Raw genomic sequence first — 23,434 nt, forward strand, 5'->3', positions numbered from 1 at the left:
ACCTATATAACAGCTGAGTAACTAGCAGTCCATTAGCTTTTCCCAGGTTCTGGCAAATTCGTCAAAAGACTGGCCTTTAGTCCCTGCCTTGAGGTTGTTGCAGAATGTGAAAGTAAGGGAAAAGCAAGTGAGCTAACAAGGATCTGCAGATTCCTCATTAAAAATACATTTGGAGAATTATTTCTAAAATACGACCCTAAAATCCAGAGGGTGAATTTATTGGAAATTTTTCTCTAATATTCCTTGAGATTGATTTGGACACATCAGAAGAAAACTACTGTCTTGCAAAAATGGTAGAGAACATAGCTCACCAAAAGACTGAAAGAATTTAGAAATTCCATGAAACAAGTAACAAAATTACTTCAAATCAGTATAAGCAACTTCATATTAAAAAATCTGAAGCTGGCTATGAAAATGTGCAATATCCAGCTGCTCTTGCAAAAAGAAAAAAAAAAAAAAGATTTAATAATGCTCATTTTCAATTGCAGAACTTTTTGGTAGAAATGAAAGATTATTTAATAAACTAAGCTTAATTTCTTCTAAGTTTTAAATTACAGTATTTGGGAAGATACACTGTGTTTTTAATCACATGATACTTAAAACATTAAGTCTAGAGGCCTGACTGTAGTATCAGTTCAGTACTAGCTGGTACAGCTTTCTACTGTTCCATGTTAGTGTTGAACTTCATTTATGAGAAAATGGCAGAAAAACAAAATCGAAGGAATTCCATCATTCTTCATCCTACAGACACTCTGTCACTTATAATTCTTCATGCTAATAACTGCAAATTGATTGTAAGAAAGCTATTCTAATTTTAATGCTATAATTCATGAATGTAAAAATCTCAGTAAATACAAAGAGCTGAAAATAAAATGGAAAGCTGAAAATTAAATGAAACATTTTGAATAAAAGCATGTTTGAGAAAGACAATTTTTTGTTTGATTTTTTGGAAAAAAAAAAAGGAATATAAAATTGACATGATATTTGTTTAAAAATACCAGAATGGCTATAAATATTTATTTACAATTAATAAAAATACTTCTCACCTTTGCTAAATATTGTTTTAGCAGGAATTAGCACTCCTACTACTCCTCCTTGCAAACAACATTAGAACCGTGAACAACACCGGAATTGCACACAGAGTCCCTACTGTTCAAATGAATTTCTCTGTGGATAACACTTGGCAACAGGTAATCCTTATGGTAGGATCAAATCATGTACTTTAGGCACTTTCTTTGTGCCTAAGCTTTAGGTGGACAGATAAGCATCCATTTAAAATAAGTGACTGAGGCCCCATTGCAGTCTGCCAAGACAGCTAACTACCTTTAGACCTCAGAGGGGGAACTTCTCTGACTAAATTTAAGCACTGAAGTTCGTAGAAACACTCCTCACCTTAGAGCTTTTAAAGGCACCTACCTCTTTTCCTTAGGATACAGTAACTTTAGGCTTTTACTTTAACAGGACACTTTACTAGACTCCTAAAATTCAGGGAGAACTTTGATGAATTTGCTCCATATCCATTGTATCGATTTAGGGTATCCTTCTTGCTTGATTTTTTTATTATTTTCTTGAAAAAAAAAAATTACCTGATGCTGCCTCAAAACTGCACTTGAGAACAACTGAGACTTCTATCACAGAAACCTGCAATATTTAGTATTATTTACAGGGAATATGGCATAAGATTAAAACATCTTCTTTTTATGTAATCTTTCAGTAGCAGGAATTAGTATCTGTGCACATAAGAAGATGATTTCAGAAGGAAGGTTAGGAATATGTGAAAAGTGGAACCATATTATTTCCTTAGCAAGGACAAAACCCACTTCACTTGTGCATAAGCCAGGGTTAGAGCTGTAGGGAAAAAAAGGTAGATGGCCCAGAAAAATCTTTACTTTTTGTTATATTCACCCTATACTGGGAGCCTCCTCCTCCAAACAAAACAATCATTAAAGAAGCTGTTCTCAACCATACAGAGCATCACATCAAAGGATAGTGTCAAGGCAATCTATGAATGAATAAATGAATGATTCATGGAAGCATTATTAATAGGTAAGAAAACCCTATGGCAAGTTTTCTAAAACTGAGCGCCGATGGTTAGGCTCCTTAGCAGAGTCTAAAGCTCTTCAGTTGATCTACCACGATATTTAAATACATACTTAACATTACATTGTGCATACACTGGGGCTACTTTATATGCTTAGAGTCAAGTGTGTGCTTAACTCTCTTCCTTGATCTGAAATAGAGTACTTAGTATTTTGCCAGACCTAAACTCTCAGGCCATAAAAGAACTGGACTGTGGAACTATAAATTTTCAAACATATAGAAGCAAGATAAAAGTTCAACTCCTATGGCACTTGTCTTCAATAATTGGTTCTTTTCTACAGTGAAGGCTGTAGAAATTGTCTGTGTGCCCAGCGCTTTTCAAAACAGACTTAGAGGCCAAATTTCGGACCCACACTTTTGGGGGTGTTGGTTGATGAGAAGCTCACCATGACCCGGCAATGTGTGTTTGCAGCCCAGAAAGCCAAGCATATCCTAGGCTGCATCAAAAGAAGTGTGGCCAGCAGGTCAAAGGAGGTGATTCTCCCTCTCTACTCCGCTCTCATAAGACCCCACCTGCAGTACTGCGTTCAGTTCTGGGGTCCCCAACATAAGAAGGACATGGACCTGTTGGAGCGAGTCCAGAGGAGGGCCACAAAGATGATCAGAGGGCTGGAGCACCTCTCCTATGAAGACAGGCTGAGAGAGTTGGGGTTGTTCAGCCTGCAGAAGAGAAGGCTCTAGGGACTCCTTACAGCAGCCTTCCAGTACCTAAAGGGAGCCTACAGGAAAGATGAGGAGGGACTTTTTACAAGGGCATGTAGTAACAGGACAAGGGGTAATGGCTTTAAACTGGAAGAGGGAAGATTTAGATTAGATGTAAGGAAAAAAAATGTTTACTGTGAGGGTGGTGAGGCACTGGAACAGGTTGCCCAGAGAGGTTGTGGACAGCCCATCCCTGGAAGTGTTCAAGGCCAGGTTGGATGGGGCTTTGAGCAACCTGGTCTAGTGGAAGGTGTCCCTGCCCATGGCACTGGGGTTGGAACTAGGTGATCTTTAAGGTCCCTTCCAACCCAAACCATTCTATGATTCTATGAAATGTTATTCCATGTTTCTATCTAATAAGGGGAAGTATGTATGTATGACCATGAGAGCAGAAATCAAAATGACACCAGAAATAGTATTGACTGAATACTCACTTAGAATTTTAGATTAATGCTGAATATGACAAACTGATTCAGTTTGACTTAGTATTTGTTAACTCATAGATTCAAAATGTTTAACGGATTGTGAAAACCCTTAACGTTACAGATAACACAACTACAGACTTCTTATAAAATCACAAAGTTGCAATATTGTGCATGAAATAACTACTTTCTTTAAGAAAATAATTTATTTTCCATAGTCATGACATATAAGCTGATATCAGTTACTGTACATATATTTTCTTGCAATACTCTGACTGTCTATGAATACTGGATCCACAGATGCCACTTTTGCTGCTATAAAGGAGTGAATACAGTGTAAAACTGCTGTCAGATCCTGAAATTCCAGTTCCTGAAAGAGGAAGTAAGAGAAAAAAAAAAGAGAAAATGTGAATTCATATTCAGGTTTATAAACATTTTACATAAATACAGAACAGACTAGTCAGAAAACAACAATGGACTTTAAATGAAAATTTGAATATAGGGAACTGTAAAGTGAAAAGTATTAAGAATAAAAGCTTTATGTCCGTACCTCATTCACTGCCAGTTCTGCATGTCAATTTAGTTTTTACTCTGTGCTACTGTATTGTTTACATTTTACTCAGCTTGGACAATGAAAGCGTTCAACTTGCAAGAACATTCAAATATTGCAAGATACTTTAAAGTATTTGATAAGTTAAGGATGATGGGGTGTCAAGTCAGAGATGGGGAGGGTGAGGAAGACACATACTTGGCAGCCTCTGACGGAGAGTCAGATAAGCAAGCTGGGAGGCCAGAGGCAGTGTGGAAGCTAAGGTAAAGTCACACCACAGCCTGCATATAGAAATATGGCTGGGTATGAAATTCATATGCCCTAATTCACAAAGAAAGGCAGAGTTACTCTTAACCAGCTCACAGATTCCCTTGACTTTTTAGAATATATTTCACCTTCTGTGCACAAGTTAAATTCCTTTTCCCAATCTCCCCAGACAGAAATGGAGTGATATTCTGATTAATACAAGAAACATATTCAATTTACATGATACTCCTATTTGTAAAGTCTGCAGCTGGGAAATATATTGTGGGGACATTTGGGACAGTTTTTGGTTTGGGGAGAAGAGTTTTCAATAACATGTTGGCTACATAGTAGTTTATTGAGGCACACTCCATACGCTTGCCTTTAAACAAAAAGCAAAGCACTGGACTTCTGCTTTTCCTATCACAGTATTTTACAGTATCTTCTCAACAAAACTGCCTCAAACAGAATATTTGGAATTCAAGGTTACTGTTCTGGAAAAGCTCACCATCACACCATTTTGCTATGAAAGGCCATGTATTTACTAGGCAGGACTGGTTTTACTACTAATGAATGTCTTAAATTGTTTGCTAGTGTTTGTGGGGCATGATTTTGTGACCCCATATTGGGCATAACTGGGAAATTTTTGGTAGTGGGGGGACCTGCAGGGCGGCCTCTGTGAGGAGCAGCCGTGGCTGCCCCGAGCCGGACACAGCCGGTTCCAGCCGGTTCCAGCCCACCCACGCCAGGGCACCGCTCAGCCCCGCAGACAAGGCCGGGGCGCCTCGGGGGAAAATGTGTTTAAGAAAGGGCAGTAAATTCCCCCAAAAGGCAGCAAGGCCAGTGTAGTAGGAGGTGCTCCATGGCAGAGCAGGTAACACCTCCAAAAGGACCACAACTGATGGAGGAGCTGCACTTGAGCAGACAAAATGAGTAAGAAGCAAGGAGCAGCAAAGGAAAAGAGAGACAAGGAATGGCAGAAAGAAACCATTACACCCTGACAATATTCGAGGGCTCTACTTCATGATGATGACATTCTACTGATTTTTAAACCTGTGCACAGTTTCTTTACAACCTCAGGCACATATAGTTCATTGTCTCAGGGATTTTATTTTCCACTAAGCAAATTTATTATTCCCAGAAAAATGTAATTTTCTGTTACTGTCTGCTCTCTCCAGCATAAGGTGACAATAAGCAATATTACTGGACAATAAGAGTTACAGAATGATATTCAACAAGCTCCCAAGACAGGCTCTTCCTGCGGTGTAACAGGCCTTACGAATGCCTTTATCCTCTATGAAACATCCACAAAAACTACAGGGAAAGACCTTCTCAGACATGGTAGCCTTGGAAGAGAGAAAGTTTCAGGACCAAGCTGTCCTCCTTATAGTGCTTGCTCAGTGCATACAGAAGCCTAAGAGAACAATGCTTTCAGCCCCTATGTCCTGCAAAGAATATGTAAGCAGAGATTTTTAGATGCGTATAATAATTCGTCTTGGGTGGGTCATCATCAGACAAACAAATTTTAACTCTTTCCGGATCCTGGAAATATAAGAATTTCTCAATTAAACAGCTTTGAGAATATGTTAACATAAATGGAATGACTCTCCCCTCCCTTCAAAAATTCTTCTCTGGAATTGCTGACTGTTTTTCCTACAACTTTCCAAGAAAAAATATCTGAATTCAGAAACAATGTGTAGCCATTTTTGATGCTAACTGTTGAAGAAATAAGCAATTTAAAACAGATTATTGTAATTCGATATCTAGTACAAATTACAAACTGACACTTCCAAGATTATAAAGAACAGCAAACACAAAACACATCTAATTAAAAAAGAGGGGCACAAATCAATATAACCAATAAGCAGAATGTGCTATTTATTATCATTCATGCCTAGTTAAATAAGGAGAAAATAAGGTAACATTGAGGGAAGAGGCAAAACTCTCTCAAACTTCTGCTTTTGCATACTTGCTGGACTTGCTAGTCAACAAATTAAGCAATAATTATCCTAAAAGAAGAAAAATCTCTTGAGAACTAAGTCAAACTAAGCACTTAGGTAACTGTTAATAACTGGCATTTGGTTGCTGAAGTAATCATTTGGTCCTCATACTCAAAATTAGATCTTGTTGTGAAAGAAAAATGAAGTGTGAATGTTGGTTAAAATCCTTTGAGGAATTTAAGCCCATGTAATCTTTATTCTGATTTTTTTTTTGGCATTAAACCCCTTGCTTTTTCTCTTTTGATTGATAGTTATGGAGCAAGTATGGGAATAAGTTTCTTAAAATATATTTTATTGACAGTAGATGTCTACTATAAATATTAATAAAAATTAATCTAAACACTTTCAGAAAAAAATAGTGCCATTATTTAACTCTCATTGTCTAAATTTTATAAAACTAAAATGAAGTACACACTCATGAGCATTAATGAAATACAACTCAATATGAAATAATACAGGCCTCAGTATATCAGTTCTTGGCTCAAGTAAAGGGCTAACAACCCCTGAATTACCATCTTTAAAAACAATATATTCTAAAATAGAAACCCACTCACATTAATCATAGATTTGCTCCAAAATCAGCTGAAATCATCCAACAATTTCACCTCAGGTTCTGACATTCAACATTCTGACCAAATGCAGCCAAATGAACTGAGAGGAGAGCCCTTCAGAAAGCTTTCCATTTCTCTGCTCTGGCTTTATGCACTTCTAATCTATACTTGTTTATCAAGATAAGCAATCAGAGGTAACCTAACATAGACTGTAGGCAGGATTTCATTGCTCTAACAACGACACGTGAATAGTTTTGGGATAAGAAAAGAGCAAAGACAGGAATGTCTCATCACTGGGAGTCAGTCCTTCCCAATGCCCCTACTGCAGAGTCATCTCTGTTTCTATCAGAGTTCAGAGTATGCATCAAACTGCAGTAGTCCCTCCTGCATATCTGAGAGAAGTTGTCTAATCTGTTGTGAATAATCTTTTGAATACTAATAATATGCTCTTATTTCTATAAAAGATAATCTACATACAGTTGAAAGAGGAGCAGTATTGCTAAACCTATGTTTTATGTGAATACAATAGTGTATTTTCTCCAGTTAGTACTGCAAGTCCCTCAGTTAGGGGGATTATTTTCAAGAGTGGTGCTAGTTTTGGAAGTTGTTATAGAGCTGGGTAGCCAAATAGGTGTCATGTAAGCTCCTCATGCAGTTCACCAGCTGGTTCGCTTCTCTCATATCTTCACTATTTTATGTTGTCTGTAGGGGTGAGCGATCATCTGGGATCATAAAAGAGGAGCAGAGATCTGGAGGTGTCCTCTTGCAGTGCTTGGTTAGATGTGGTCACTATGGTGGTATCAGAGAGGTGGGGTTCGCCTGAGGCCTCGTGCACCAGAAGCTCCCAGAAATGCAGCTTATCACAGTAGTATTTGACCCAGGAGGCCACAAATGGGGGTTAGGCTGTGGTGCTTCATGTTTGAAGGATGCTTCATGTCTGCGCTAGCTGCCTTCACAATCCTGAAGCTGGCTAGTCAGGTGCAGATGTTGAGGAAATCCAAAGCAAAAGTTGGGGTATGGATTTGTGCAGGCTCAGGATAGAGGTTGCTCAGAGAACTGGTGTTCTGGTGGTGGATATAGCTTGCATGCAGAGTACAACAGGGGAAGAGGACGGGGGGGTAGTTTGGAAACACGGATTTGCTAAAAGATAAGGATGGCCTTCTGGCTTGGGGAAATGTAGATGTTGCATAGTCAGAGGACATGGACACTATATGTCTCTTAGCAAGAAACTATCTTGAATATAGTTTTAAGGGTGGAAATCTGGCTTTCTCAGGTTTAGAATGTAATGTGAATTTTTCCTAGAAAAAACCACCAATGATACTTCTTTCAAATGAGTGCATTGCTCTAATAATTTTCTTTTTTTTTTTAAGCAACTTTCCCCTCCATACCCAGCCAGGCAGATGACTAACTGATCATTTTATTTGCTCTACATCATGTAACACCACCCTTATGCTTGCTTGCCTTATCTGTGATCACTGTTTTTTTTCTTTAATTAAGACTGTCAGTTTATTTCTGGTGTATTTAGAAGAATCTGTGCATGTCTAATATTTCAATAACCAAAGCTATTTCAGTTTACTGTATGTATCCTAATAAGTGGATTAAACACAACAAAGGCACTAGAGGGAAGACAGCAAGACAGGAATATAAAAGATTGGATTAAAGCAGTGGGAGGAAAAGACTGCAAAACTGCCTGCTGGTACTGAGAATATAAAAAATGCACACACTGCACTGACCTCAATCATTACATGTGCACAGCCAAGTGAGAAAAATATATGTTCTTGTTTTGTCCACCCACCTATGAGAGTTGGATTTATTACATATCATAAAGAGCTTGACAGGCCTGTTGCATCATTACCATGCACACACTTAATTTTATTGATTACTTCCGAGAGCTGTTGAATCGCTATTTGAACAAGACATGAGCCTGTATCACATAAAAGGCAGATAATAGAGACACTGACAGATAGTGTTATTGTGCCCTGTGCATTTCATGAATTCTTTAAGGACATTGGTAAGCCTCAGTGTTTATTAGTTGTTCACAAGAGCACTATTACTACTGTATTCTTCAGCATATTATTTCAATCAGATTGAAATGATAACCATATCTTTTGTAAAAAAAGAACAGATAAAGGTATCTAGGTTTTAGCTCCAGTCCACATGGAAGTCAAAACAGGAAGGGAAATTCTAAATTCCGTTCTATATCTCAGCAAGTATACCAGGGCTTGGTTGCTATATCATGGTTGAGAAAAACGAATGTATTAGTATTGCACAGCTTGTCAAGACTGTTATAAACACACAAAGATAAATTATCAGCTATGGTATGAAAGCTTCTTCAGCTATAAACTTTTATTTGGCCTCCTCTTTGTGACTGTCATTCACACAAAGAGCAGAAGGAAAAGCTACAATGGTGCTCTTACCCTGCAAGCATAAGAACCAGATCTATCATGCCAACATTCAGTGCCAGATTAATTGCAACTCTATCAATTGTACTTAAGTCTTTTAACAGTGTTCTATAGGGATCTGGAAGAGTCAGATGGCTTTTCACTTTCAGCTTGAGTGATTCCAAATGCCAATACCTACTGCTAAATCTGAAACACTTTTAAATGTGGCATTGGCAGATGTAAACTTTACTAACGCAAAGGAACTCATCTGAAAAGTTTTTCTGGACATGCTTGGTTAAGAGCAGCCAACTAAATTCACCCATTCCAGCAAATATTAAAATAAATTTCCAACCGCAATCAGACTGTCCAACAGCATCACACAGGCAAAATCTTAACTCTTATATACCATCATCTTGCAAATGTTTTTCAAGATCTCAAGATGTTCAGTAGTAAACTGCCAGACTTCAGCAACAGAAGACACATGTTACTAAAAATACAGAAGGGCTTGAGTGCTAGATTGTTTTTTATTGATGCTAGAGATTAATGTTGCTGTAAAGAGAGAGCTTTGCTTGCACTCTCCTTAATTTGCCATATCTCTCAACAGTACTAATATGGAATAAATATAATTTCAGATAAATACAGTAAATCTAAAGAAAGAAATACGGTTGCTGACCTGTCCTTGATCACTCTCCTGAAGTTCTCCTGTTTCAAAGTGTCATGGCTTAAGCCCAGCCAGCAACAAAGCACCATGAAGCCGCTCGCTTACTCCTCACCGCCAGCCCCGGGGGGATGAGGAGGAGAAAATATAAAGAAAGGCTCATGGGTCGAGACAAGGACAGGGAGGGATCACTCACCACTTATGGTCACGGGCAAAAGACAGGCTCAACTTGGGGAAAAAACAAAATCAATTTAATTTACTACCAATCAAATCAAAACAAGGATAATGGGAAGTAAAACCAAACCTTAGAACACCTTCCCCCTCACCCTTCCCTCCTTCCTGTCTCAACTGCATTCCCGGTTTTCTCTCCCTCCTCCCCCGCAGGGGGATGGGGAATAGGGGTTGGGGTCGGTTCCTCACATGTTGTCTCTGCCGCTCCTTCCTCCTCAGGGGGAGGACTCCTCACTCGTCCCCTGCTCCACCGTGGGGTCCCTCCCACAGGAGACAGTCCTCCACAAACATCTCCGGCATGAGTCCCTTCCACGGGCTGCAGTCCTTCAGTCACAGCCTGCTCCAGTGTGGGCTTCCCCATGGAGTCCCAGCCATCTTGGGGGGCATCCAGCCCCCTGCTCTGGTGTGGGCTTCTCTCTCCCTGGGCTGCAGGTGGGCATCTGCTGCCCCGCTCCCCTCCGTGGGCTGGGGGGGGACAGCCTGCCGTCTGGTCTCCCCACAGGCTGCAGGGGCATCCCCTCCTCCCCCGCTCCTCCTCCCCTCCTTCCTCACTGACCTCGGGATCCGCAGAGGGGTTCCTCTCACATTCCGATCCCCCTACTCACTGCAGGTTCCCCTTCTTAACTCTGTTCTCCCAGAGGCGCTACCACTGTTGCTGATGGGCTCGGCCTGGGCCAGCAGCGGGTCCGACGTGGAGCCGGGGAAGCTTCTGGCAGCTTCTCACAGGAGCCGGCCCTGCAGACCCTGCCCCACCACCAAAACCCCACCACACAAACCCAAAACATAAAGAGAACAAGATAAATGCAAAACTGCTGCAGAGTCTAATTGCAAAATCAGATCACATTGTACCACTGTACCAGTCTGAAATTACAGAAGAGTTGAGGCTTGAAGTCATTGAAGAAAGCATACTGAATGCACTCAGATAAATATGCAGGCCTCTTAAGTTATATGTGTAACAGACAAGAAGTGTATGAGACCAGCAACATTTAGTTGAAGCTCCAATATGGCTCACAATAGTCTAGCGATGCTGTGATTTCTTTTCTTTCTTCAGTGAAATATTTGAGACCAAGTTAGTAAAAGAGCAAATGTAGTGAAGAAAGATAAATAAACTCTCTTTCCATTTCTAAGGTGAATGAATTGTTGAAATCTAATTTCATCTCTTCTTTTCCAAGGAGTACAAAAGGAACAAAAAAATAAGAAGAAAAGGGAAATGCTCAATTAAAATATGCTTGGAAGAGAAAGTGTTATCCTCCAGGTAGCTACAGTTTAGCTAAGGGAGATAAAGCATCAATACAATCCTGGAAGTATTAAACTTAGTTTTTATTTTTTTTTCAAAGCAACCTTGAAAATTCAGGGTACATGTCATGTAGGCTAAGAATATCTACTGTTATTACGATTACTTGTAATTTCTCGGTACTGGATCCTGTATTCAGATACATAAGCTATATACAACTTTGCCAAATATAAAATGTTTTGGCCGATATTTACCATACCAGTTTTCTGCAACAGATTACTTTTCAAATGAAAATTTTAGCCAAAATGGCTTACTCACTTCTGAGACTCTAAAATTTGGCAGGAAGATGTTTTTTGCATCAGGGGGCTGCTTTTTACTATTCGTGTGAAATCTGCTCACATTTGTTCATTGGAGAATTTACTTCAAAAATTTATATTATATAAAGATACAATTTTCACAGAGCATGCTCCAGCTTCAGACTTCTACCAAGCAGGTAATTAAAGAGGTGCCTTCATGCCTTCAGCTCTCTCCTACTACTAAAGTATTCAGAGATTTTTTTTTGTTCTTCTCATTTTCATGTCTTTTTTTTAGTTGTAACTGTTAAGAAAAGATAAAAACAAGTATCTTTTTTGCACATGAACTTCTTTTGTGTAAGAGGCACATGTGTAGTCAACATGCTCCATTGTGGCTGAAGAGCACACAGGTTTAAGAGCCCCCCACCAAAGGGACATGAAAAGGCATCTCCAGCTCAAAGAATTCCAAACTGCTGATCCAAGGAAGAGTTGACCACAACCCATACAAACTCTACATTAATGCCACAATCCAGGAATACTTCATAATCAATCACTCTCCTCCCCCTTTCAAAATAATTGCAGAACTACTGCTTCACACAGATCCATTTACATGCTATGTTGCAATTTCAGAATTTTTCAGTCTCTCTTCTAAAAAAGTAAGTCTGATTTCCTACAGAAATAAAGTAATGAAATCACATATATGTGCATGTGTGCAATTTTTGCCCTATTTGTCAAAGAGGTGGACATCTCGAAGGAACTGAATTTCTAATAGTGTGGCACAAGCTGTTGGTAGGGTTTGGGATGTCCTGGTACCACCCTGCAGGGAAGTGAAGGCAGGGAGAGCATCGTCCTTTCCTGCCTTGACCAGCAGCTGGGGCAGGGGTCCCTTGGCCACCCATTATTTATGGGTTATCTAACCAGGTAATACATACATACCTACAAACCACCTGCAAGAACTTTCTCCCTGTTGTCAGGCTGGACAAAAATATGCTGGGACTTGGCAGTAATATGAATGCATTGCAATGACTTTTGGAGGATTTCAAGGAGTCGAAGTGGAATTATTACTGGAAGTATTAAAGGCAGGGTAAGTTCAGGGAAGTACTGAAGTAGGAAACTATGAGAAGTTGTAGGGAATAAGAAGGACCTGAAGGAGAAACAACTGACAGGAATCTAGGCCTTATTAGCTTCTTTGAACAGAAAACTTTTAAAATGGAAAAATGTATTGTTCACCTAAAACTGAAGTGCACAGGAAGAAGCACTTGGCTTAAAATTTATAGGAGAAGAAAAAACATCATCTCTAACTAGTCACCAAGATGCAAAAATAGGATTCCCAAATGTGATTTTTTTTGCCCAAGAATTTATAAGCATATAAAATTAGACATAATTCGGAAAATTCTTTTGCAGCCTTAACTCTACTGTTTACTGCCAAGTGAACATAAGTCATCTGTATCAAGCTTTATTTCACATGTAGTGGCTCATTTACTCAGGAAAAATGAAACTTCTGTTATTTGATGACATTTTCTGTTTCTCATCATTGGCTGCATTTCACTGTACAGCACCATCTGGCTCTATGAAATCTCTTTCGGTACAATAAACTGAGGCAGATACTGTACTATGCTACGGGTATTAGTGTTGGTTATTTCCCAACGAGTCTGTAATTCTGAAATCTAAGAAATAAAACGGTTTAGGTGGTGGGCATATACCTGAATATATATACCACTTATCTGAAGTGGAGAGGCACAGCACAGCTGTGAGGATACAGCACAGCTGTATCCCAGTACCATTTAACGTGAAATCCTAGTGGGTACACTGCACTGTGCAGAGGCAGTGGTAAAAGGTATAATCACTGAAATTCTGATAAATCCTCAGCTACTTAGTATCAGCCTTTCCTCTGCCTTTAATGAGCTTTTCCTGGGCTCTTCCAACATTTACAACACGTATGTACATTCAGGTACATACATACTTAGAATTCTATATGAACCAATCATGTATCATCTTCTAACTGATAATTTCAAGGTACCTCACAAATATTCATGAAAACTTCACCAATTACAAGGTGTTTTCATTAGAGCTATACAACAGAATAATTTTTAATGTTTTAACGAATCTGTCTCCTGGACAAAATCTGCTGTAAAATTATCATTAGAACTCACTTTTATCATTATTTTACAGATAATAAAATTTTCATAAAAATGCTGAAATTTGCAATTTTTCTATCTAAAGAGTAAAATACAGGTAAAACCAATTAAAAACAATTTAAGTGAGCACAGAAATAAAAATGAAATAAAATTTAAAATAATCAGATTTTTCTACCACAACAGGAAGAGGAATGATCCAGTATGAAAGCAATGGAATTCCATTGCAAGCAATGGAATTGGAGCCCTTGGCCAATCACACACATGGATTATCTAATGATTTAATACACAGATTCAGTGATTCAGATTATGTTTTTTGCACCAATACAATCGTCCTGTCTGACCTGGAACAAGTTATGTGAGCTGTCTGAAACAGATGATCATGTATAAAATGATGATAGTAGTCCTTTTCTGTCTCCAAGGAGTACTGTGAGAAATGAAGTGGAAATGACCTGCTACTCTAGTCAAGTTATTATAGTATTGTACCTTTTGTAACAGATATTATAATATCTTTTACAGTAGACCCAACAGACAACTCCGGTTAAGTTTGCTGATGAAATACTGAATAATTTACTAATATAGATGTACAGAGAAAGACATACTGCATTTGTTGTAACTTTATGATAAACAAGGAAGGTTAGAGATTTTCTTCTTACAACTTTTTTTAAACATTAGAAGGATAGCTAATATATAACCATTGCATATGGTCACTATAGAGAAGTATCACTTTATAAGTGACTTCAACCTGTACAACCCCAGGTAAAAGTATTTGAGAATTTTCATAGATCTTCAGATATTTTTCTGTTGTTTTCATTGGCTTTTGTCCACCAATCCCAGTTGAACCTCACTCTTAGCTTCCTCTTCTCTGTCATATCACATCAAAGTTCTCCTCATTCTTTTTAAAACTGCATGATTGAAAAATTATCTTTTTATTTATTTATTCATCATCAAGCTTGGATCACCGGACAGAAACAGTACAGATCAAGGCATTACAGCCAAACCTCCAGATGATGATTCAAACTAGAATCCTGAATTAGAAACTGCTGAAGTTCAGTTGGGAATCTGAATTCTAAGTTTCACAATTTTATTTGATGATTGCTGCAGGAAAAAAAAAAGAGACACCAGTAATATCTTATCTATATTAGTGACTGGATGTCTCCACAGCTTAATTCCAGATCTTGCAAAGGACTGTGTGCTCTTAATTCATGGTAGAACCAATAGGTTTCAGGAATTGCTTGGCCTCTTGCAAGAATATTCCCTTTTCTAAGCTAATAAATGTTACATAATGTTTTTATTGGTAAAGCTTAAGCACATATTATTTGCTTAAAATTTTAAGTTTACTATATAGCAGCTTAAAAAGTTTTGGTTTATCCTTTTTAGAAGCAGTTTTTAGATATATAGGTTGACTAAACAACTTCACAGAAATCATCTTTCTGAAACAGTAAAACATCATCATAACGCAACTCAGTAACAGGTTTGTACAAATAGTGTAATAAATCTACAGATACTACACCACTTTGGTTTATTGGGGGGTTTCTAGAGAATAGGAAAAAAAAGATAAATTGTGATGTGGAGTTTACCATAAGCATGTGCAGTAGTAAATGGAATTTTTGATGCCTTGACAGTAAATTCCATTTCATTTTTTAGTAAACTGAGAAAGAGGATATTGCTTACCTTTGTCTCAATTTGTTTGGTGTCTAGATTCTGAAAAAGCAGCTTTACCCTTGTTTTCCCATCATCTGAAGAGCCTTTGAGCTGAGAGAATTTAAACCTCCACAGCACGTTCTAAACAGAAAGAAACTTGATTAAGGACTCTGTTACAGACTCCTACCTAGAACTATAGATTGATGATCAATGTTTATGTATTAAGATAAAGCATTGGGGCAGTAAACACAGCACATGATAACAGGCTGGTTGCAGAGCAAATAAAATTAACAGCTCTGTATCATATGTGAAAGCAAAAGATGCAATATTAATATTCACTAATAAAACAATTATTTAGAAATTCCCTGAAATGTAAATGTTTCAGTTGCCTACATAATATCAAAATCCAAGGCAAAAGCTTAATTCCAGAAAGATCCATGAGGATATTTGCATCAGTTTCACTATGAACACAATTCCATACCATATCTCACTCTTTCATGCTTCAGCTGGTTCATCTGCATAATGTAGATAATAATGTCCTACATAGATGTTGCAAAGCTGAATTTACTAATGTGTGTAACGTGGTTTGAAATCCTCAGATAAAATAAGCTATAGAAATGCAAAAATATTATTATTGAATGTAGCCTCACAAACCCCCAAAATATGTTCTACATTACATAATTGTAAAATATCTAAGAATTCTAGGCTTCTTGGTCTCCTACAGGTTTATGAATGGCATCTTACTACTGTTGGCAAATCCTAAATTGACAGGTATATTTTAATATTTATGGAGATACTTTTTAAAAACAAATATTGGGAAATTATTCTTGAAACCAATGTCATTTTCTGTTTATTTGAATGGTTTCTATTGATTGCCCAAAAATGTATAAGTTTAAAAAAACCACAAGGTAACAACTTGCATTCGGACTTCCTGCTGATGTTTCCTTAATACCTATAATCTTAATGAAAATTCTATGCACATGTTGAAATGGGATTCAGTCCCTGGACACTGCTGAGGAAACACAATTTAAATACTTTGAAGGCTATTTCAAAAGCACACACAGAAAAAAGTTTGCTATATTCCATTTTCCAATATACCTCAACACAAAATATTTTTTTCATGTAGACCGGTGCTACCAGTGGTCTTCAGAACCCTATTTATAGTTTGATAGAGAATGCCCTATAAATAAAAAAGTATTTATGGAAGGTACAAAAAGCCTGATTCCATCTCCTGGTTCCCTGCAGACATAAATGTCATTGACTTCTTAGACAAATATAACAGATGAAGAAAAACCCAACTATGCTACAGCATTGTGATGGTGCTTAAACTTTACATTCATGAACAGATTTAACTGGGTCCAGAGGGCCTAATTAGACCACCTGAAAAGCATTCAAAGCTTAAATGAGTTTGGATCTAAATAGGATAGATGAATGTTCGCTATATAATATAACTGCTAGGGTGGAGATGAAACAAGAACTTAGGAACAATTTAGCAATAATAGGCATTGCTGGAGTCATAATCTCTCTCAACAGTTGACACTGAGTGGAAAAGAAGAGAAGTGGATGGCTCTGGAAGGTGGAAGAAAATGCATACTTTGGGATCCCTTTATCTTGGATGAGCGGCTGGAGGCACAGGATGGGGAAGATGAACCAACCAAGCCAACAAGATAAAAATAATCTCTACGATCAGATATAAAGCAGCTTCAGGCCACAAGAGCATCTCTGTTATGGGCCCAAACTGGTAAAAGCTGAATGAGTTAGAGCCCATGATGACCCTGGGGCAGAACATGTAGGAAATGAAGTAATTCTTTCAAATAAGTTTCAGAATCAACCAGAACTGTTCTAGAAAAGAGTTTTATAAATGACACTTAAAATCCCTGTGTTGGGTTTCCATGGCAAGGTTTTGGTAGTGGGTGGGCTACAGGGGTGGCTTCTGTAATAAACTGCTAGAAGCTTCCCCCATGTCCGACAGAGCCAATGCCAGCTGGCTCCAAGACGGACCCGCTGCTGGCCCAGGCCGAGCCCATCAGCAATGGTGGTAGTGCCTCTGGGAGAACAGATTTAAGAAGGGGAAAAAACTGCTGCACAACAGCAGCCGGAAGACAGGAGTGAGAATATGTGAGAGAAACCACTCTGCAGACCCCCAGGTCAGTGCAGAAGGAGGGGAGGAGGTGCTCCAGGCGCCGGAGCAGAGATTCCCCTGCAGCCCGTGGGGAAGACCATGGTGAGGCAGGCTGTCCCCCTGCAGCCCAGGGAGGTCCACGGTGAAGCAGATCTCCACCTGCAGCCTGGGGAGGACCCCACACCAGAGCAGGGGGATGCCCGAAGGAGGCTGTGACCCCGTGGGAAGCCCGCACTGGAGCAGGCTTCTGGCAGGACTTGTGGCCCTGTGGAGAGAGGAGCCCAGGCTGGAGCAGGTTTTCTGGCAGGACTTGTGACCCCACAGGGGACCCACGCTGGAGCAGTCTGTACCTGAAGGACTGCAGCCCGTGGAAAGGACCCACGTTGGAGAAGTTCGTGAATGACTGTCTCCCATGGGAGGAACCCCACGGTGGAGCAGGGGAAGAGTAAGGAGTCCTCCCCCTGAGGAGGAAGGAGCAGCAGAGACAACGTGTGAGGAACTGACCGCAAGCCCCATTCCCTGTCCCCCTGCACCGCTCGGGGGGGAGGAGGGAGAGAAAACCGGGAGTGGCTTGAGTCTGGGAAAAAGGGAGGGGTGGGGGAAGGTGTTTTTAAGATTTAGTTTTTATTTCTCATTACCCTACTCTGATTTGATTGGTAATAAAATAAATGAATTTCCCCACGTTGAGTCTGTTTTGCCTGTGATGGTAACTGGTGAGTGATCTCTCCCCGTCCTTATCTCAACCCACGGGCCTTTCCTTATATTTTCTCTCCCTTGTGCAGCTGAGGAGGGGGAATGATAGAGCGGCTTTGGTGGGCACCTGGCATCTAGCCAGGGTCAACCCACCACACTCCTAAGCAAAAGCTCTTGCCCTTTTTATTTCATCACTTGTAATAAGAAGGCCTTTTTAATATTATTTTCCAGACTGTAAAGAAGAACATTTTTTAATGAGTACATGAACTGGTTGCCCAAAATTTGAGATCCAGGCTTAGAGTCATAGAGCAGACGGGGACTGGCCTTTATTTTAATAAGCCTGTATGAACACCTGCTGTGGTGTAAGAGCATTCTTTGCATCAATAGGTGACTTTAATTTGAAATTCATTATCTTGAAGAAAAAATAAATTTTTCAGCAAAATTGCTGTGTCCCTAATGAACTGTTAATTGCTTGACCACTTCAACAACCTATTCAGTGCTGGTAGGAAGTATTCTGAAAAAGCTATGAGTATGGGGCAACACAGTCAACTCCAGTTGACAATTATGGAAGTAAGATGAACTGCAGAAGCCACCCATTACTGCCTCACTCAGGCTTGAGGATGCAGAGGATATCTCCATCTCTCACACAGATGAACTATAAATGTATTTGAGGTCTCCAGAATTTTTACAGTTTAACAACAGAATCAATCTATATGACGGTATTCTGTATTTCTCCTTAGGTAAGCAACAAAGGTTGATCTAAATCCTCCTCATCATCAATACTGAAGGTAGGCATTGTGGCCAAAGTCCTATCAATAGAGAAGTTTATAATTTTAAATCAATCTTCAAATTTGAAAGAAACATTTTCTATAGTCTAAACTAATGAGATGATTACTTTCCAGTTAATTTGTGGCTACATGTAAATGTGTACAGTTGTGAAAAAAGCACTATTTCAGAATGCAGTATCACCTGATGCAGAGAAATGTATGCAAACATATTTCCTGAAGCTTTATGCTACCTCATAGGATAGCACACTTAATGCAATTAGTCTAAATTTTCAAATAACAATGATCTTGGTCATTATTTCTGTGCACAAAGATTTCAATAGACTTGTGCATTTTGGCCCCAAACCCCCAAAATACCAACACACAAAAACTAGATCCTGTGTTAATATTTCAAAATGCAGTATGTTTCCTCTTAACTCAGAATGACTGACTGAATTTCTTTAATATATATTTAAAAAATCCTTTCAGTTTGGAGTTGAAGACCATATTTCAAAAGAGAGACCTTCTACTGTACAGCTCTGTTAGTGCAGAAACATTTTTTTGTATGTATGTTTACTCCTACTGGCAAACAAATGTATAAATCCATTCAGAATAATTTAAAGTATCACTAAATTATATATATAAAATAGTAGAATTATAGACAGGCCTTGGAAGTTGGCATATATCATAAACCATCCCCTGTCAGCACTTTATATATAGCCACTGTTTTGCAAGATAAGTGAATTTAATCTTATAGATTATGACTTTGAAATGTGTTTGCCCTTGTTCTGTTTATTTTAGACATGGCCTAAATTTCTTGTGATGGAAGAATAATTAATCCTATTTTATACCTGTAGCTTCAAAACAAATGGAATCAGGTGACACTTCATTTTTTTCATGACTGGTAATCTTTTAAAAATCTTGAAGTTTCTTCATTATAAGACACTAAGTTCTCTGCTAAATATAACCTTCCTTTGCTTTTATAACTTGAAAAGGAAAATACTTTTTAATATCTTTCTCCAAAAATCTATCTTTACATGCTAAGGAACAACTATACTTGTTCCTTTCAAGTCCCAAACTGACTACATTTCAGTAGTGCTATATAAATAAAAAGTACAGTACATTTGAGGAAGAAATACTCGACATCAACATAAAAAATTACCATTCTGATCAACACAAAAAATTACGATTACTTCAATAACAGTAAAATAAAACTGAGTTTTCTTTTCTTTTTCCTCTTACCTTTGTTTTACTGTCAAAACAGGTAAATCCCAGAGCAAAGTCAACTGTGAAACACAGGGTATCCCCTTGCCAACTGCACATATATGTTTTAGACTGGAAAAAAAAGTATGATTTTTGAGAGAACAACCATCATCGTCATTTATCATATAAAAATAATATTTTATGCAGTTTTTGTGTGGGAAGACACTCAGCTGGCAACACCGAAAATTGTCAAAAACTTCTGACAGTATCAGTATCAGATCTGTCAGCTAGACACTAACTGGAGGTCTTCTATATTTCAAGTCACTCTTGTAAGGGATTCTTGGAAACCATCCCTCACAAAATGCAACACAGAACAAAGAAAAATCTGACTATTTTGAACTTTTGGAAAACTGCTTAGACCTGACCTATTAATGACTTCTGACATCATTTCCAGCAAATGTGCAGGTGACAGTGCCTAAGTGTTTAGTCATTGCAATCTAGTTATGAAAAAGCTGTCTGTCTACTTGACCTCTCTGATTTAAACTTTGTAGACAGTCTTTTATTTTGCAACATTTTTTCATTTGTAAACTTGGGTGACATGCCAGTGCAGCACTATGTTAGTTAATGTAATTTAATAATAAGAACTAGCAACTAACACTCATTAGTTAGCACTGATACTTGCTAGACAGTGCTATATATACACCAATTCTTTGACCATCTTTCAGGTTAGAAAGAAAAAAATCTGTTTTATTAACAAAACACAGAAGTTCTGTTTAAACTTCTGAATAAGCTTTACAGTAAAAAGTCTGTTAACATTCTTCTTTACATGTGTTTTGAAGGCTAGCTAACTTGGGTATATGATGGATTCTGAAAGCACATGAAAAAGCTTCTGCTGATGATGTAGTGTGAAACAGTTTGATGACATTCACCATTCACAGTTAACAGCAAAAAGCCCATTGTCTTCAGCATGACTAGAAATCAGATCCTGTCTCCAGCCTTCCGTCGCCCCCCCTTACGAGCCATTTTTAAAATTATACCCTTGTGCCTTATGAAATCTTTGATTTTTTTTTTTTTCTTCCAAGGGAGCATTACTTTGCTCTCATTGATACTTCATAAACTGCAATGTTGCCTCATGCTTAGACATTTGTTTACATGAAATTTTTGTATCTGGATAGTTTCTTTTAATTCCAAAAAATGATTTCAACACAAAAATGGTGATTGAAATTAGTAATAAATATTACTAATAATTAATAAGCTTAAGTTGAAAATCATCCTTTTAATTGTTTTTTAAAGATTTTTAGTATAATCTAAACCTTCTGCATTTAGTAATTGTAAAGGTTTCCTCATTCCACTATTAATAAAAATATTTAGAGTTCTACTAAAATAAGCATTTCTGAGTTACAGATAGGACATTTTATAAAGGATTTTGAAAGGGCTGGGAATGAAATTAATTTATTAGTACAGATTAGTATTATAATCAGCTCAACAATGACAGAGATGTATATTATTTCTGAATAAATTATTTTGCTCATTGATGTTCAAAGGTCATATTATTTGGCATTTTAAAAGATTTTAGTGATTGATATTCAATTAGAATGACATTTAAATATCCCTACATTTTATTCAGTAATTATAAGGTGGCATTAAGCACCAGTCATAACTTATTCTCCATTATTTTCCAATTAAAAAGGTTATACTAGCTGAGCTCTGACTCAGCAAAGCAATTTTTAAAACATATTAAATTAGTTTCCCCCAATGGGTAAGCATCTAATTGCCTAGCCACAAATGGTGAATACTAAAATGAACTATGCACAAATAATTAGCCTGGAGTATTTTACAAATATTCAATATTTGCAAATAATGGAACTGGTCTGGAAATTATTCGCAGACAAATACTAGAGATAAACAGAATATGTTGCATTTTCACTGTGATAAACATTACAAATAGATATATAAGGTTTATACTTACAAAATACACTAACAGCATTTTCTTTAGAACAGAATTAATATGGGTTTTGCCGTATAAATTTAAAAGCCTGCCTATGGCATTTCCTCAGTGACTTTGAACAGGTTCTCAGACAGCTCTGTGATAAGGACCCCCATCTCCACTCATTATCACTAGTACAGAGCGCTATCCCTTTTCATTCTTGCCTTTGGAATAAGCTTCCTGTATGCTTGCAATTGTGTGATCACCCTTGGTTACCTACAACAATTGTTTACGTGGAAGTTTAACACAAGAAATCAAGGCTTAGCAGTCTTTTAGTGAATTTTGCAGAAAATAAAATAGCACTGTGTATTAGCCGGCTTGAGAACTCACAGTTTAAGCAAGAGAGAGGAAAAGAATAAGTTATTTAAAAAACCTTCCTTACCGATTGGAAATGAGTTTTTCTCTCATAGGTCTAGTAGGTCTATACTATACTAGCTTATCACAAAACACTTGGGGATTGTAAGTAAAGGTAGATGAGAATCTACAAGGTTATCAACCTTAAGATATGCATTAAACTATCTTCCAATCATACAGCTATACCCTAATAGCCACATTAATTTACATAGCTCATACACGTATGAAAATTCAAAACATTAGCAAATGTGGTATAGTGGCCATCTTTGGCTTGCACTGCTCCAGACAAGATGTAAAAGTTTTTCCAGCTCTAACCTTGGTGATTCTGAACATTATGGGGATGTAGACTGGGAGTTTAAGCCTGATAAGATTCTTTAGTCAAAGTATTAAGAATGTAGCTGTTAAAAGGAAGGCCTCATGCCTGAACTGCAACAGCTAAGAAAATTTTAGTATCCATCCTAGATCAATTATTTAATGTTTTTCCAAGCAATGGTGAAACGATCTGTAGAGTAATTATTTGTAATAAAAGACAATTTACAAAACTCTTATCTCTGTAATTGTTCAGGTATCAGTATCTCAATGCATATACCTTTAACTCATGAAAAGAATGATCTTTTCATGAGTTAATGATAAGTTGATAATATCACTGTCCAAATAGCAGAAGAATAGTGTTTCTGCCTCATTCATAGAAGGAATTTCTTAGGCCTCCTGTCCCTATTCAGAAGCATGGCACTAGTCTATCTTTGGCATTGGTATCTGTCCTCCCAGACCTTAAGAGGGCTTAATGGTTACAATGACTACACGTATACACTCACTATCTTTCCCATAGACATAGACATTTCCCAGAAATAATTCAGCTTTGACCTATCCTCCTCGTTTAGCAGACTGTCTCACGATCCTGGAGCTCCCGATGGCAGGTTCCATTGCAGCTATTCTGCAGAACCAATGGATGTTCCAGTTGTTTCTTTGGGCAGAGTGGTGGTGGCCAGCAGGACACCATCATGGTAGCACTGCACTGTAAATGTAGGCAGTATCACGCAATATTAGTATCATTGTGCATTAATTAGCATTATCATCTCACATAGTGGCAATACCAGCCTGGAGTAGTCCTGAGCACATGTACTCTCTGCCTATCTTGTCCATGCCTCCATACTGGGTCGCCTTCAC

General features: G+C 38.1%; 1 protein-coding gene across 1 annotated transcript in view; it reads right to left on the bottom strand.

Moving 5' to 3' along the window:
* Window positions 1-3,408: 3,408 nt before the first annotated feature.
* SNTG2 (syntrophin gamma 2) overlaps window positions 3,409-23,434 on the bottom strand; it is a 193,879-nt gene continuing 173,853 nt past the window's right edge. Inside the window, exons 15-17 of the mRNA XM_052809394.1 lie at window positions 19,966-20,058; window positions 15,175-15,285; window positions 3,409-3,594 (exon numbers count right to left, since the gene is read on the bottom strand). Of these exons, the coding sequence (XP_052665354.1) occupies window positions 3,463-3,594; window positions 15,175-15,285; window positions 19,966-20,058 (336 nt within the window). The 3' untranslated portion in view covers window positions 3,409-3,462. The remainder of the gene's footprint in view (window positions 3,595-15,174; window positions 15,286-19,965; window positions 20,059-23,434) is intronic.

This window comes from Harpia harpyja, chromosome 15 (genome assembly GCF_026419915.1).
Source record: "Harpia harpyja isolate bHarHar1 chromosome 15, bHarHar1 primary haplotype, whole genome shotgun sequence".
In the NCBI taxonomy this organism is placed as follows: Eukaryota; Metazoa; Chordata; class Aves; order Accipitriformes; family Accipitridae; genus Harpia; species Harpia harpyja.